This window comes from Gopherus evgoodei, chromosome 1, assembly GCF_007399415.2.
Source record: "Gopherus evgoodei ecotype Sinaloan lineage chromosome 1, rGopEvg1_v1.p, whole genome shotgun sequence".
NCBI classification, from domain to species: domain Eukaryota; kingdom Metazoa; phylum Chordata; order Testudines; family Testudinidae; genus Gopherus; species Gopherus evgoodei.
The window spans coordinates 154,728,603-154,743,944 of record NC_044322.1 but is presented as its reverse complement, the minus strand read 5'-3'; the positions used below and the strand labels follow the sequence as shown (position 1 = coordinate 154,743,944).

Sequence of the window (15,342 nt, the reverse complement as noted above, 5' to 3'; positions counted from 1 at the left end):
TTCACACTGTCTCTGGTTGGTGCTATGATCCTCTTAATACATGCTATTATAGTATCCCTCCAGAATTAAACAGCTGCCTTTTTTGTATCTAGAGATCCATGGAAACACCTTCAGCTATCCTTAATACTGCTTTGTAATTTCCTTGTTTAGCTTGCATTCTAGTTAAGCAAGCTTTTCCAAAGTCATGTAAGATTGTAGAAATCTAGATTATTTTTCTTTTAAGTATAAAAATCTGGCTATCAACCTTAATTTTTGTAGCAATATCACTTAAGAATATTAAGGCAACTTGATGTACAAGGTCTGGAATAGTCTGAAGTGGGCTGAGTTTAGTGATTTCTTCCTAAATATAAGGTGGTCTGTCTAGGGCACAATCCAGTTCACTGGAAGGCAAATTCAAGAGGCTATAGAATGCATGTTTTAAAACTGCCTGCTTAAATATAAATACTGCATCCTATTCTACTTTCAGACTTCCAGTGTTAGTCTTCTGTATCATTTATGTACGTTAATTTATTTAGTAGTGGTTTTCTTCAGTCTGAGAGAGACAGACATGTTGATACTTACCTTAACAGGATAAAATAATTCCTCCTGACCCAATAACAAAAAATGAAAAGCAAACTACACTTCATCAGCTAAACCAGATTCTTCGACATCGACTAGTGACTACAGATCTTCCTCCACAGTTGGCGAATCTTACAGTTGGTAAGGACCTGAAGTTACTTTTAAAGACTCCATTGTTTCAGGTTATTTAAAATAGTGATTTTAGACTTTTAACTAAAACATAACTGGGAAAAAGTTTAAGCGTCTAAAAAGATTGAAACCCTGCTCCTATGTGACATTAGTGTACATACTTCCCACAGCCTGAAAGAACTGGGAGTTCTATAATCTTATTTAAACCAACTGTAAAATCTCCGAAAAACATTACTCTGACAACAGAAGAAAAGGTTGCTCTTCTGTTCTGACTGTAGCATTGGTCTTCATGAACCATGGTTTCTTGTATTTCTGCACACAGTTTCGACTGCTCAGGGGACCGCTCCTACTCCATGTCTTCCCCTGCTGATGTTTGGCAGACAAGATGGCCTCTCTTTTCTGTTTCTCCCCACCCTCATTTCCTGTGGCTCATCTTCCCATTGGTGTTAGTTAATAACATGATTTTTATTAACTAGGGTATTGCATATAAAATTGTCCATTAGTGCATGTAATGGTAAATTCGAAGTCATTAAAACTTCAATAGTGGATCCATTTTTCTCTAGGCAGGGTAATTGACTTGGGCTTTTAATCCTTGAATTTTCAGGATTTGTCAGTTACTCCGTCTAAATGTGTAGTATTGGGTAAAAATATCAAAAGTACTTAAGTGACTCTGTTACTTGTGAAAATTTTACCTATCGTGGTCTTTGTAAAAGAATGGTAAGTTATATAATCATATGGCATACTTAGTCACATAACTGCAGTGGCCCTTGAGTGGAAGGATTGTCCAGTGGCTGTGGTGCTAACCTGAGACAAACAATTCTCTGTTCCTTCATGGGCTTACTTTGGACCTTGGACAAGTCAGTCTTCTGTGCCTTGTTTCCCTATCTAAAGTAGAGATAATACTGCTCACAAAGATGTTCTTGAGATAAATATCTAAGATAGATAGATGGCCTAAATCAGAATGTGTATCAGAATCTCTCACACCTGAGGATGGAACTATAAAGGTCAAACTTGGTATAGGTAGCCTTCATCAAGGTGCATTACTTGTACTTAACAAATTTGTAAATGCTTGGACTGTCACTTGGGTGCATGCACAGGGCACCGTGAACACTTGTGTGCATCAAAGAATAAAAAGATGAGGATAGACATTTCAGGTTTGGTATACAGTGAAAGATTGTATTTGCATAGCTATGTCAGTCAGGGTGTGAAAAAACCATACCACTGACTGACATAGTTGTTCCCACCAGTGCAGACACAGCTATGTTGTTCAGGGAAGTAATGTTCCTGCACTGTCAGTGTAGGCTGCATCTACAGTAGAGGGCTGTGCTGGTATGGTCTCTGTAAGTGCAGATGCACTCTTAGTGATTGGTGAAGTAGGTTAATTAGTCTTTCATCTCTGGAAATGTTAAACTACCAGTTAAATATTTTTTCATTTGATTCAGTGTCTGCAAGCTGCTCAGGAGATAATCTATACTGAACTGGCAGATGTGTTAGAAGTCCTGACTAAAGTAATACTGTTTAAGGAAGTTTACATGGGATGTGCCCGCACTGTGCTGGCTGGTATTTCCTCTTTCACAAACATTAATAATTGACTAAAATTCTGTAGAAATGCATGTAGCAGACTAGGGATCATACAAGATTAATTTTGTTTTATATTGGAAGCCCTCTTGCACTCTAAAGTTTGAGATGCCTGTTTAGCATGCTGAGCATAAAAAAAAAGTTTGATTTCTCCTAGCTAATGGCCGTGTGAAATTTCGAGTTGAGGGGGAGTTTGAAGCTACCTTGACAGTGATGGGAGATGACCCTGACGTTCCATGGCGCCTCCTCAAACTGGAAATTCTGGTTGAGGACAAAGAAACTGGAGGTAACATCAGAAGTCTTTTATCTGTATGTTCTTAATATTGATCTGGGATTCTGCTCTCAAAATGGTAATGTTTTATTAATCAGAATTAAAACTAATTGTACAGCCTAAATTTGCATGCCACCAACTTGATATGGATAGATCATACCTAACGTCCTGTTTTTCACCACCTTGCTCTGTGTACTTTGTACCTTTAGCGGTACAGTCTCGATGGCATTTCCCCAAATATACTGAGAGAACTGTATAGAACCCAAGTTGCTAAATACCTTTTAACCTTTTGGAAGCTATTCAGTGTGGTGGTCTTTTTCTTAAAATGACTTGATGTCTAGATCTCTAATGTGAACTATTTTTAATTCACGGAAGATGGTCGAGCTTTGGTTCATAGTATGCAGATCAGCTTCATTCATCAGTTGGTCCAGTCTCGACTCTTTGCTGATGAGAAACCACTCCAGGACATGTACAGCTGCCTACGTATCCTTCCAAAGACTGCTTTTTAATAGAATGACATAATAGCCTCGCACTGTAGTGGTTAGAGTTTAAAAGAGAACATAAATGCTGTTAAGCACAAGGATAATGCCCATTAGCGTAGTGGAAATGGTCTTTGAGGTTATTCTCATGGTCCAGCAGGAAAGATTCATTGCAAGAAGCAGTGTCCAATACTTACCTGGATTGCATCATTCACTTAATTGTTCAAGTCACCTGGAAGCAAACTGGATGGGTAGCTTTGTGTACTAAAACTGTTTACCCCTACAACACTTTGGTAACTGCATGTGACAAATGATATAGAATAAAATGCTGACTTCCAAGGTGCAGTAGCTAACAATCTTTACTGTCCACAGATGCAACAGAAGTCTACAAACACTGCCATTCTGTTAGTCGGTAAAGTGGAAAATAATTTATGCACAAGTCATTAAATTGACTTTGTGCACACAAGGGATCAGTTAATATTTGGGTAATGTGAAATACTTGTCAATGAAACAAGTGATTCTATGCAAAAATAAAAACATTCTTAAGCTTGTAGTGTAACAGAATGTGTGTTTTTTTCCTACGAACTTCATTATGAACTGCATTTCTTGTAATGTGCTCCTTTCACCAAAAGGCAGTCTGATTTCAAATATTTGAAGCAGTTAGAAAAAAGTACCCTAGAAGTTTGAGAAGATTCTGTGCAAGAAGTTTAAAGACAGCTTTGAAAAATACTTGACACTGTACAAAATAAACTACCATCAAGTATTTATCTGTTTTGGGGAAGCAATGGGTATGTATAAAGAACCATAGAAAAGATTTATGATGTTCTGTTGTCTTACTGTGAATTGATATAGCATACAGAGGCTGTTTGTATTTGCTTAACTCCATTCCTTAGACTCTTTCTGCTTGTCGCTTCAACTAGAAGTTTTGCATTCACAAACACTAATGCTGATTCGGGAACGTTGGGGTGACCTTGTGCAAGTGGAACGATATCATGCAGGGAAGTGTCTCTCACTCTCTGTTTGGAAGTAAGTTAAATAATTTCCAAGGACTTATTTATATTGACAGACATGCAAGAAGAAGACTCTTAAATGTTGGTGTATTTGTAATTAATAAACTTAGGCCAGAATTTTCAAACCTGAATTTTGAAAGCTAGGTCTCCTCAACTACCATATTTAATCACCTAAATATGTGGTCTAAATTTCAGAAATGCTGAGCACCTTCACATCATGTTGACTTAGGTGGGGATGGTGGGTGGTGAGTACCTCAGAAAATTGAACCACATTTATTTAGGTGCCATATATTAGTTAGCATAACTGTTGATGCTGTTTTGATTCATATATCTAATATGCTTTAATCTGACATTTTATTTGATATCCTGCAAATAGTGAGCCTCGTAAACTAATTATGTGCTCCAGTTTAAATATTTCATTTTGTCACTGTATTTTTCTAATCACTTTTAATGTAGCACAACTTGCTTAATATTTTCTGTGCAGTGCTTTCGCAATCAGATATTGACTGTTGAAGAAACGTCTTCGTACTTACTATGATCACACTAGCTATAATATCACCACATGGCTTGGAGTGCTTCAGCAAGAATAACTTTTAAGCTATTGTTTTAAAATATAAAGTTATTTAGTATTGCATTTTTTTTATTTTAAGCCAACAGGTGGTTGGGAGAAAAACCGGGACTGCATCTCTTCACAAGGTCACCATTAAAATTGATGAAAGTGATGTCTCAAAACCCTTACAAATTTCCCATGAACCTCCCCTGCCAGCTTGTGACTCCAAATTAATGGAAAGAGCCATGAAGGTAAGGCTCTCCAGCTGCAGCAGGCATTTAGTTTTCTAAATCAAGCAGTTATAACTATATTGAGTTGATATATAGTCTTACTACCAGATTCTATTTGAAGAATTCAGACTCTAGTCTGGCATCAAATTCTATTTTAGGTTAAGTGCCATTTCTTTTGTGACCTCCACAAATTGCTGATTTAGAGGATATTTCAAAGTTGACCATAAAATTTCTGAATGCCTCACTTACTGCATCACAAAGGGGTGGTGCGAAACTATGGCCAAGAGTTTAAAAAGTATTTAGTGATTTTGGGTGGCCAGCTTGAGACATCTTAAAAGGCCTAATTTTCAGAAGTTTCCACCTACTTGCCCTCTGAAAATAGGCCTCTTCAGTGTGTCTGAAGTTGTCCACCCAAAACTACTAGTCATGTTTGAAAACCTTGGCCTATAGGTATAAGTATTATACTAAAAGATTAATATTATTCAATTTGTAGAAATGTAAAACTTAATTCTGAACAGTAACTGTAGATAATCTCACTGGTCTGTTTTACTGACTCTTTAATCTACTAGTGCCCCAATGTTAAATTAAGAAAATATGTGGAGATAATCAGAGTGGTCTGAAATAAAGAACTAGAGCCCCCATTCCTATTTGGGTGTGATTTTTTTATTTTAGTAACTTGCATTGACATGGTACTAGTTAAGTTTGGCAAAACAAACCTCTGTTGCCCTGAATTTTTAAATAATTAAGTCTTTTGTAATTTCCTTGTCAAGTCCGTTTGTGACATGCTGATACCAGTGCTTACCATAAAAAGTAAGCAATAGAAATAGTTAACTAAGGATAGTTATATGATTCTCCAACCATCATGAACATTCTTACAGTGGGAAATCTTTGCAGCACAAAACAAACCTTAACTCTGTCCCTCGAGTAACACTAGAAGTTAACACTAGCCCCGATCTTCCATTCTTTGTTCTCTTCATACCTAAGGCTTAATCCTGTCAACCCTTTCATTGTAAGGATGAAGGACTCTGCACCCCCAGCGTTTTAAGAAGCTCGGACAATAGTACAATAGTTGCCTGATAGCCACTGATATAGTAACGGTACCATGACCTTCCTCCCACTTTCTGGCTTACTTCATAACAGATGTAAGAAGTTTACAGTGTAGTTATACAGGCCCCAAGTCAGAAAAGCATATGCTTAACTTTCAACATGTGTGTAAGTCCCACTGTCGTCAGTGGAACTCAGGCATGTGTTTGAGCACCCTTCCTAAAACAGGACTGCAGTTTGTAGAGGTATGTGTGGAGCCATTCTCAGTATATGACTTATCACACACTAGCTCACTTCATTTCACTGTTATAACTTGGTTTTCTGAGCCTAGAGAGCTTTTATGCATAGTTACACACTCCCTCTGTATTTACTGTTAATTGCATAATAATCACATTGGGTAGATTGACAGTAGGACATCATAATAATAAGGGCCTAAACAAAACATAAAAATAGATGAATCTATGAAGTCTTAATGGAGAATGATGACTTGAAGTAAGCTGTTTGTCTAAGCAGGCTATTGTACAATATTTGTGGTTTTGTATGGTTATAGAAGATACTGGAGTCATCCAATATGTGATTATGAGGAAGTAGTTCCACTGCTATTGGTCACTGAGTTGAAACCCTTTGTTATGGATGAGTAAGATTTGTTTCTGAGAGCTTGTCTTACATGCTATAGTATTAGCAAAAGTGTGAATTTAAACCACTATAGTTATATTGATGTAACCCTGAGTAGACATACTTGTATTCTGGTATAAAGAGGGCATTTTTCAGGTTAGCTTCTGTCTCTTGGGAAATGGTTTAAGCTAAGCCAAAAAAAGCCACTGTTACTCCAAAATAATAAAGTGTTTCCACATGAGCAGTTATACCAGTATAACTTGTGAATCTTTTCTCTGCAGACAAGCCGTAAATTCTTCTAGTCGCTTCTCCCCTCAGTTATCCTTCCAGTGTTAAGTTGCTGTACTAGGGGCAGAACTAAGGTTATTTTGATGTTGTCCAGACATTTCAGTTGCTGGTACAAATGTATGGTATATTAAGAATATATTGAGGTATATTGAGAATTGTACAGTGAACCAGTTTAAAATATTCACTTGTAAAGTTAGGAATTCTTACTCAAATGTATTGCATGCTCCTCTCATAGTACCTTGATTTTATTTTAAACTTGCTCTTGTAATTTTGTTTCTACAGATTGACCACTTATCAATAGAAAAACTGTTAATAGACAGCGTGCATGCGAGATCTCATCAGAAACTTCAGGAGCTGAAAGCCATCCTTAAGAGCTACAATGTTAATGACAATTGTATGTGTATTTGTTATGACTTTTACATTTAATCGTATTTCTTTTATTGTGCATGTAAATGGTTTTGTCATCTTTGTCCACCTCACTTCTCAGTTCCTTGTTTCTCTGTGTGTCTTGCAGCTTAATGACAAGTTTAAAAAAAGTAAAATGTATTCACAAGCTGCGAGATGTGGTTTCAAGTCATCATCAGGGCCAGTACAACCATTTAGGTGACCTAGGCGGTTTCCTAGGGCACTGGGATTTGGGGGGGCGCCATTTTCTTCGGCGGTGACCGTGGTGGCCGGATCTTCGGCTGCCCTGGTCTCCACAGGCATTTAGGCGGAGGGAGCTGGGGCAGGGGAGCACGGGGAGGGCTGCCTGCAGCAAGTGTAGCGGGGAAGGGGCAGCATGCAGGGGAACTCCCTGCCCCGGCTCACCCCTGCCCCGCCTCCTCCCCGAGTACGCTGTGGCTGCTTCACTCCTCTCGCCTCGTAGGCTTGCGGCGCCTAAGCTGATTGGCGCTGCAAGCCTGGAAGGTGGGAGAAGTGAAGTAGCCATAGTGTGCTCGGGGTGCTCGTGCTCGGAGCAAGGGTGAGCTGGGTTGGGGCATGGTGCCTCAGGTCGGAGGGTGGGGAGCTTCCACAAGGGGGGTGCCTCAGGGCGGAGGAGGGTAGCTGCTGTGGGGGCGAAGGGGAGCTCAGGGCGGGGGTGCAAGGTGGAAGTTTTGCCTAGGGCATGAAACATCCTTGCACCGGCCCTGGTCATCATACATTGATAACTGCTTCGGAAAGTTTATGTACTTAGTGTTTCTAGCCGATATCTAATTTTACATGTAGTACAGAAGCTAAAGTTTGTAGTGCATTATGTTTTGGATGGGGAGTCTGAAGTCTTCTAGTTTGAAATTTGTTATAGTTAAAAAGAAATTCAAATCCTTTCACTGACTTGAGTAGCCTTTGGATGGAGCACTTAGGCCTGATCCGACTCCTATTGAAACTGATAGCAGTTGGATAGGGTCTTTAATGTCCTTGGTGCATCCTGTTATTAGTAGGTGTTAGGGATTTGATCATTCTCCCTTAACTATACATTGCTTTTCTGGCTGTTATTCCAACATTAACTTTGTTTCAACATAGGGGCCTTTATCTTGCAACTCCTTACTTGCATGAGAAATGTAGTAATGTGTAAATAGTCCTGCTGAATTTGATGAGACTACTTACAAGTGAGGATTACTGATGTTGCATATGGATTGGCAGGATTAGGACCATAGTTTTGGTTGACTGTGATGGGTCATTGTTTAAGTGGATCAGAATGTCATGTGCAATATAGTAATTTTTTATTTTTATTTAGCATTCATTGAGATGGCTCTTCCAACTCTTGTTATTCCAATTTTGGAGCCCTGTGGTCGATCAGAATGTCTCCACATTTTTGTAGATCTTCATTCTGGAATGTTCCAACTAATGCTTTATGGAATCGGTAAGTAGGCGAAATAGGCCATACTTAATACTTTATAAAGGCTTTACTCTTGCTTCCTTTATGTGAGTGATTCCACTGACTCCATGGATCTGTGTAGATGAATAAGGCTTACATGAGTGAATGTTGCAGTCTTGGTCTAAAATTAGTATATAAATTTACAAATCCTTAATGTGACTGGATTTGCAATTATTTTAAGATATTCTATATACTTTATTATAGAAGGATTAACACTAAATAGTTAGGCTTTGTTTAAATTGCATGTTTTGTATGATTCATCATGATTTGGTGGTGCTTTTATTGAATGGAGTGATTTAATGCACATTTTGTTTAGAGCTCTGTGTAAACACCTGGTGTGACCAGACAGGTTTTAAGATTCTGTTCCTGTTTGTGTGTATTCAACACCGTATGCCTAGCAAGTTCGATGACGTAGGTTTCAAATTGTATGAGAAAATAGATTAGTTTTCTGAACAGTATAATAATTTTTTTGTGCTTGGTTAGTATTTCAAAAGTTATTGCTCACTTTGGAGTATATGTACAAAACTGTGGTGATGTGACTCAAATTAGACAGAAATACAAGAAGTTGTTTCTTACTCAGAGGTCTGAATTTCACTATTTACAAAAGCAGCAAAGAGTCCTGTGGCACCTTATAGACTAACAGACATATTGAAACATGAGCTTTCGTAAGTGAATACCCACTTCGTCGGATGCACTGTTTACAAAGTAGATGTTAAACTTTTTTTTCACTTAAATAATTACATTTTTATAGACCAGCTGACACTGGATGACATAGAAAAGTCAGTCAATGATGACATGAAACGCATTATCCCTTGGCTTCAACAGCTCAAGTAAGTGATATTGGAATTATTCATTTGACTTACATATTATGTATTATAACATACAAGAATAAGTTCTTTACCATTGTGGGAGACATATCCTTTCCCTATCCCAAGTAAGTTAAGGTGCTGGCTATCTCCTCTTCCCTCTGCTGGAGTAGACTCTATAGCCCTTTCCTAGCCTACCTTTATCCCACTCTGTCTGAAAATCCCTCCCCATGTGTGTGCGCACAGGGAGCTCCTTTGTAGTTCACAGCAACGTGTGGGTGAAATCTTGTCCCAGCTGAAGTCCATGCCAACTCCTATTGACTTCATTAGGGTCAAAATTTCACCATGCATGCACACATGCACAGCTTCCCCAAATCCTGTTTCCCTCTTCCCCTTTGTAGCAGCAGAGGAAGGAACAGGAGTTGCCCATTGTCAGCATAATGCATTCCACTTCTTTTCCAGTTATTTTAGCACTTCAATTTTGATCAATTTATACCATTAAGAGATGTTCTATCCCAGGGGTCAGCAACCTTTCTGAAGTGATGTGCCGAATCTTCATGTAGTCACTCTAATTTAAGGTTTTGCATACCAGTAATACATTTTAACGTTTTTAGAAGGTCTCTTTCTATAAGTCTATAATATATAACTAAAATATTGTTGTATGTAAAGTAAGTAAGGTTTTTAAAATGTTTAAGAAGCTTTATTTAAAATTAAATTAAAATGCAGAGCCCCCCAAATGGGTGGCCAGGACCCAGGCAGTGTGCGTGCCACTGAAAATCAGCTTGCGTGCCGCAGGTTTCCTACCCCTATTCTAACTTATAGATTTTAGATGTCCTCTGAAGCCCTAAGATTGAGGCATCTAATAATTTTAAGCAAATAATGTATTAACTCAATAAAATATATGTCCTTATGTCCCTCCCAAGCCTGACTGTAACAAGTAATACAAACACAATTTAAAGCCATGTGAAAACAAAATCCCATCTTCTGTCATCCGGGTTTGGTCCGTTCCCCCTTCCCCCCCGTGTGTGTGCAGCTCCCCTAACTCCCAGCACACTTTTGTAAGAGTCATACTCTACTGGCATCCTGGGAAATTATCAACATTCCTGTGTTATAAATTGTGGTCTGTAACTGAAGGCCAAGATAGCATTGCAAACTTTGAGGCAGCTATTCTCTATTCTGTAATAGCCATTAGGACGTTGCAGGCTTACCTTTCGGCATTATTGTCCTGACTTGCAGAGGTTCCAGGCACCGAAAACTCCAGCTGGAGACCACAGAAACTGGATGCTCAGTACATCTGAAAATCAAACTATATATCTCTGGCTCATTCTCAGACCTAGCTGTGACTTGTAGTCTTGCCTGTGTGATCAGAATCCAGTTGTAAATATCTCAAATATGCTGACTCTGATTCAGTTTTATATTAGGATAAATGTGCTGTAATATCTTCTATATAGATCAGGCCTTTCATCTCGGAAATTTCGGGTTCATATAGTTATGGTAGAAAATAGCAGAAATCCAGAAAGTAACAGAATAGTGCAGTGTCAGTATCTGTTTAAAAAATTGTGACGTGGCTTGCCAGAACACTGAAGTAAGAAGAATTTTTCTCCAGTAAATTTTTGTAATGAGTCACGGTAAAGTTGGAAGGTGCCACATTGTGAACTCACTAAAACCTGCAGTGTTTTCTAAGGTATTCTCTAATTCTGTAATCCTGCAGAAATATTTCCAGCCATGTCTTTTAAAATCTCACTGAATATAGTTCTTAAATGAAAGAACACTTCCCTGTAGTCTCTGAAATCCAAGTGTTGCAGCAGTAAGAATCTAAAAGTGAAAGACTATAAATAAATGAAATTGAATTATTACCCAAGCTGATGGAGACAAAATATAAATAGTGACAAGTAAATCTAATTTTTAAAATTCTATTAGTCTAGGGTAATTAACTTTACATTAACTTCACTTTGTATATAACTTTTAATTTGATAGTGACCATGTATGACTTACTGTTTTGGAGCATTTTAATACATAAAAACTCAAAGCACTAATTTTCTTTCTTTTTTAATGCAAGGTTTTGGCTTGGACAGCAGCGATGCAAACAGTCTATAAAACATCTGCCTACAGTAACCAGTGAAACATTGCAGCTAGCTAATTATGCTAGCCATCCTGTTGGAAACCTTTCCAAGCACAAACTGTTTATCAAACTCACTCGCCTTCCACAGTACTACATTGTAAGTAATTGGAAAACACTTTTCTGAACTGGTGCTTGGAGACAAAAGCATAACAAACACTACCCCCCCCCTTTTTAAATAGTAAATACAGTATGATAGATTGGCTACCAGTGATGATTGCTTTAAATGTCTAGTCTGCTTTAAATGTCTAGTCTCCATTTCTGTAGCTCCTAGAGTCTGTCTATTAATATGGTTTGTCTGAACGTAATCTGGTTTTGTTACCCCATGAGCCTTCTAGTTTTCTTTTTATTTCCTAGCAGGCTGGTCTCCCTTCTCTTCCTGAGTTCTTTTCCCTACTGTAATACAATGTTTTTAGAAAGAGACAAAATAGTTTTTGGAAGAGGAAAAAAAATGTTGTTTTTTTTTTATTTTGTCAAGGTTCTTCTTAAAATGAGTGTTTTTTTTCAAACATAGGTGGTAGAGATGTTTGAAGTTCCTGGCAACCCCACAGAACTGGAGTACAAGAATCATTTTCTTTCTGTGAGCTGTCCTGAAGGAGATGACAGCCCTGCTACTGCACTTTTACTACAGCAATTCAAACCAAACATCGAGGAGTTGGTACTAGACACAAAAAGAGGGAAACAAGCAAAAGGCGGTGCCAAGCGCAAGGTTTGTATTTCCATATGGAAACAGACATTAAACCTGTGTTTGCCCTAACATTGTGAATAGTATCTGGTTGTCGGTGAATTATAAGTACCTAATTTGTCCCAATTCAAAGCTAGATGCAGCTTGTGGGGATAACTGCCTGCTTTAATAATTGGCATATTTTGAAATGTTGCATAGCTTACCTCCGTAACAGTGTCTTAGTAGGTCATAACTGAAAGTGCCAAATTCAGGACAAACCCCTGAGAAATAGAGCAAACACAACCCAAAACTGGTGGTCATTCTTTTATAAGATATATCAGAACAGCCACAAAATAAACTCCTATTTCACCACACTGGCTAACAAGAAAACATAAAGGCAATCTCGTCAGGCATTCCAGTTCTTATATCACCACCAAGAACACTGGATTCAGAGATGAGTGGTTCTTTACAACCAGTCTAATCAAATAATAGGTTCTCCTGATCCCAAAGGACCAGCCACACATCCAGGTCAATATATAACTTAGATCTTACCCCAAAATCACGCTGATGCCAGTCCTTTAGTATCTAAAATCTAAAGGTTTATTCATAGAAAGAAAGAAAGGTGAGAGTTAAAATTGGTTAAAGGACTAAAGTACGTACAGTAATGGCAGAGTTCTTGGTTCAGGCTTGTAGTAGTGATGGAATAAATTGCTGGCTTAAGTCAAGTCTCTGGAGTACATCCACAGCTTAGATGGGTCATTCAGTCCTTTGTTCAGAGCTTGTTTGTAGCAAAATTCCTCCAGGGGTAAGAAGCAGGATTGAAGACCAAATGGAGTTGTTTCCAGGGCCTTTTATAGCTTTTGCCATGTGAAAGACATCCCATTGTTCTTACTGTGGAAAATCATAGCAACAAGATGGAGTTTGGAGTCACATGGGCAAGTCACATGTCCATGCATTTTGTCTAGTCAAAGCGTGAAATTTCATTGTGTAGATGGGTGTCTCCCATGGTCCATTGTTAGTTAAATGTTCTTTTGATGGGTTACTCAATTTGAATAGTCCCTCTAAGATGTGTTGGCTAATTACTTTGTGGTCGTTAGCCCGGGAGCAAATGTTTGAAATCCAAGTATAGAGCCAGTACTTAGAACTTCACATACAAAAATGATAAATGCATACAGATAGCAAATCATAACCTTTTCATAGACCCCTCACTCGACAACCATTGTACAAGATTTGCTGCAAATATATAACTGGTTGCAACGATCATCTATATGGTCATATTTTAATCAGGTAACGTCACAACATCTCTTCTACACGGGGAAATGAAGCAGAATTGCTGTTGTGTAATAAGCTTCTCTGCAATAGCTATTCCAGAAAAGTTATTGTGCTTTAAACACACACCCTGCCTTATTCCATAATAAGTTCCATTTGTAGTTGAGACCTTAGTCAAATACCCTTTCACTGTGTATGGTCTTCCCTTGTTTTAACAGCTATACAAACAAATTAGGGGGCTTGAGTCATTCTGACTTTATTACACCTCTGCCTCCATATAACGCTGTCCTCGAGAGCCAAAAAATCTTACCTTGTTATAGGTGAAACCGCATTATAATAAACTTGCTTTGATCTGCTGGAGGCATGCAGACATCCCCCTCCTGCCCCCCAGCACTGCTTTACCATGTTATATCCAAATTCATGTTATATCAGGTCGCGTTGTATCGGGGTAGAGGTGTACTACTAGTTTGACAAGCTGGGCTTACATATTTATTTTAAATCAAGTATATTTTAGATAAAGGAAACATTAATTAGTTAATATTAGAATAGTAATAGTAACTTAATTAAACTTGACGCTGATACTCAAATAGTTGATCTGTTTTTAATCACTGGAGTCTAGTAACTCTGAAATTTTTGCTTTTAAATGTATACAATTTTAACTATTGACCTTTTTAAGTACTGTATATACTCGTTCATAAGCTGAATTTTTTAGTAAAAAAGGGAAGCACCAGGGAAGGGGGTTGGCTTATGAATGAGTATAGAGAGGGAGAGGTGGGACACAGCCCCTCCTGTCCAACAGAGGGAGCAAGGAGTGGCAGCACAGCCAGAAGGGAAGAGGCGGGGCCAGAATCTCACCACTTCTGGCCATGCTGCTCTCCCCCCGGCCTCTTCCCCAGCTGCTTCTGGCCATGCTGTGTCCATGCCACCTGACCCAGACTGCTGGAACATGTTGCAGCTGCACCACCCGGTCTGGCTCGCCAGATCAGGCTGTGGCCACACTGCCCAGCCTGCCGGAGCAGCTCCAACCAGGCCAGAGACATCCCTCCACTGGCCCTCCCCAGATAAGGTGGGAAGGGATGGGATGGGAAGAGTGTGGGGATCCCAGGCTAGGGGTGAGGTCCTGTGGGGGGTGGTCACAGGAGTTATTGCCCTGACTCCCAGCTTCCTTCTCCCCCCCCCCCCCAAAAAAAAAATTTCCCCACCAGTTGCTGTCCCAGCCTGTCAGGGTAAGCAGCTGGCACGCTGGGACACTTTGTTTACTTAGGTTTACCTGCGTGCCTGTGTACACTCAAGGTAAACAAACCATCTCAGCCACTAGCAGCTTAATCTTGATGGCCCGGGAGCCAAAGTTTGCTGACTCCTGAATTATAGGGTCAGCTTATGAACAGGTTATAAAAAATTTCAATTTTTACTTATCCATCTTTGGGAGGGTTGGCTTATAAACGAACTGGCTTATGATTGAGTATATACGGTAGTCTTTGCCTATGCTGCCTGGTGTTATCATAGAATGAATATATGTAGGTGGTTTTTTAGGGAAGTATTTTACAAGAACTGGTGAATAGATGGAAAGAACTTTAAGTTCATGTGATGGAATGTTATAGTGTAAATTTTCTAATTAAAAATGTGACGAATGTATGAAAGGTAATAAACTTAAAGGGCTCTTGGTATGGAAACTTTAAAACTTTAATCCTTCAATGAGATCTGCATGGCAAAGTCCTGCTTAAGTCATTACTGAGACTCCTGCAAAAAGCCTGTCTGTGTTGTGCTCACTGCAGGGTCACAGTCCTATGGGTATGTCTACACTGCAATTAGACACCTGTGGCTGGCCTGTGCCAGCTGACTTGGGCTCGGGCTGTAGGTCTGTTTAGTTGTGG

The 15,342-nt window shown here is 39.0% G+C and overlaps 1 protein-coding gene across 1 annotated transcript in view; it reads left to right on the top strand.

Moving 5' to 3' along the window:
• Positions 1–15,342, top strand: part of MED14 (mediator complex subunit 14) — a 62,865-nt gene that overhangs the window by 8,951 nt on the left and 38,572 nt on the right. Inside the window, exons 5-14 of the mRNA XM_030576157.1 lie at positions 570–699; positions 2,423–2,551; positions 2,912–3,019; positions 3,909–4,041; positions 4,676–4,826; positions 7,035–7,146; positions 8,470–8,595; positions 9,362–9,440; positions 11,476–11,635; positions 12,050–12,244. Coding sequence (XP_030432017.1) covers positions 570–699; positions 2,423–2,551; positions 2,912–3,019; positions 3,909–4,041; positions 4,676–4,826; positions 7,035–7,146; positions 8,470–8,595; positions 9,362–9,440; positions 11,476–11,635; positions 12,050–12,244 — 1,323 coding nt within the window. The remainder of the gene's footprint in view (positions 1–569; positions 700–2,422; positions 2,552–2,911; positions 3,020–3,908; positions 4,042–4,675; positions 4,827–7,034; positions 7,147–8,469; positions 8,596–9,361; positions 9,441–11,475; positions 11,636–12,049; positions 12,245–15,342) is intronic.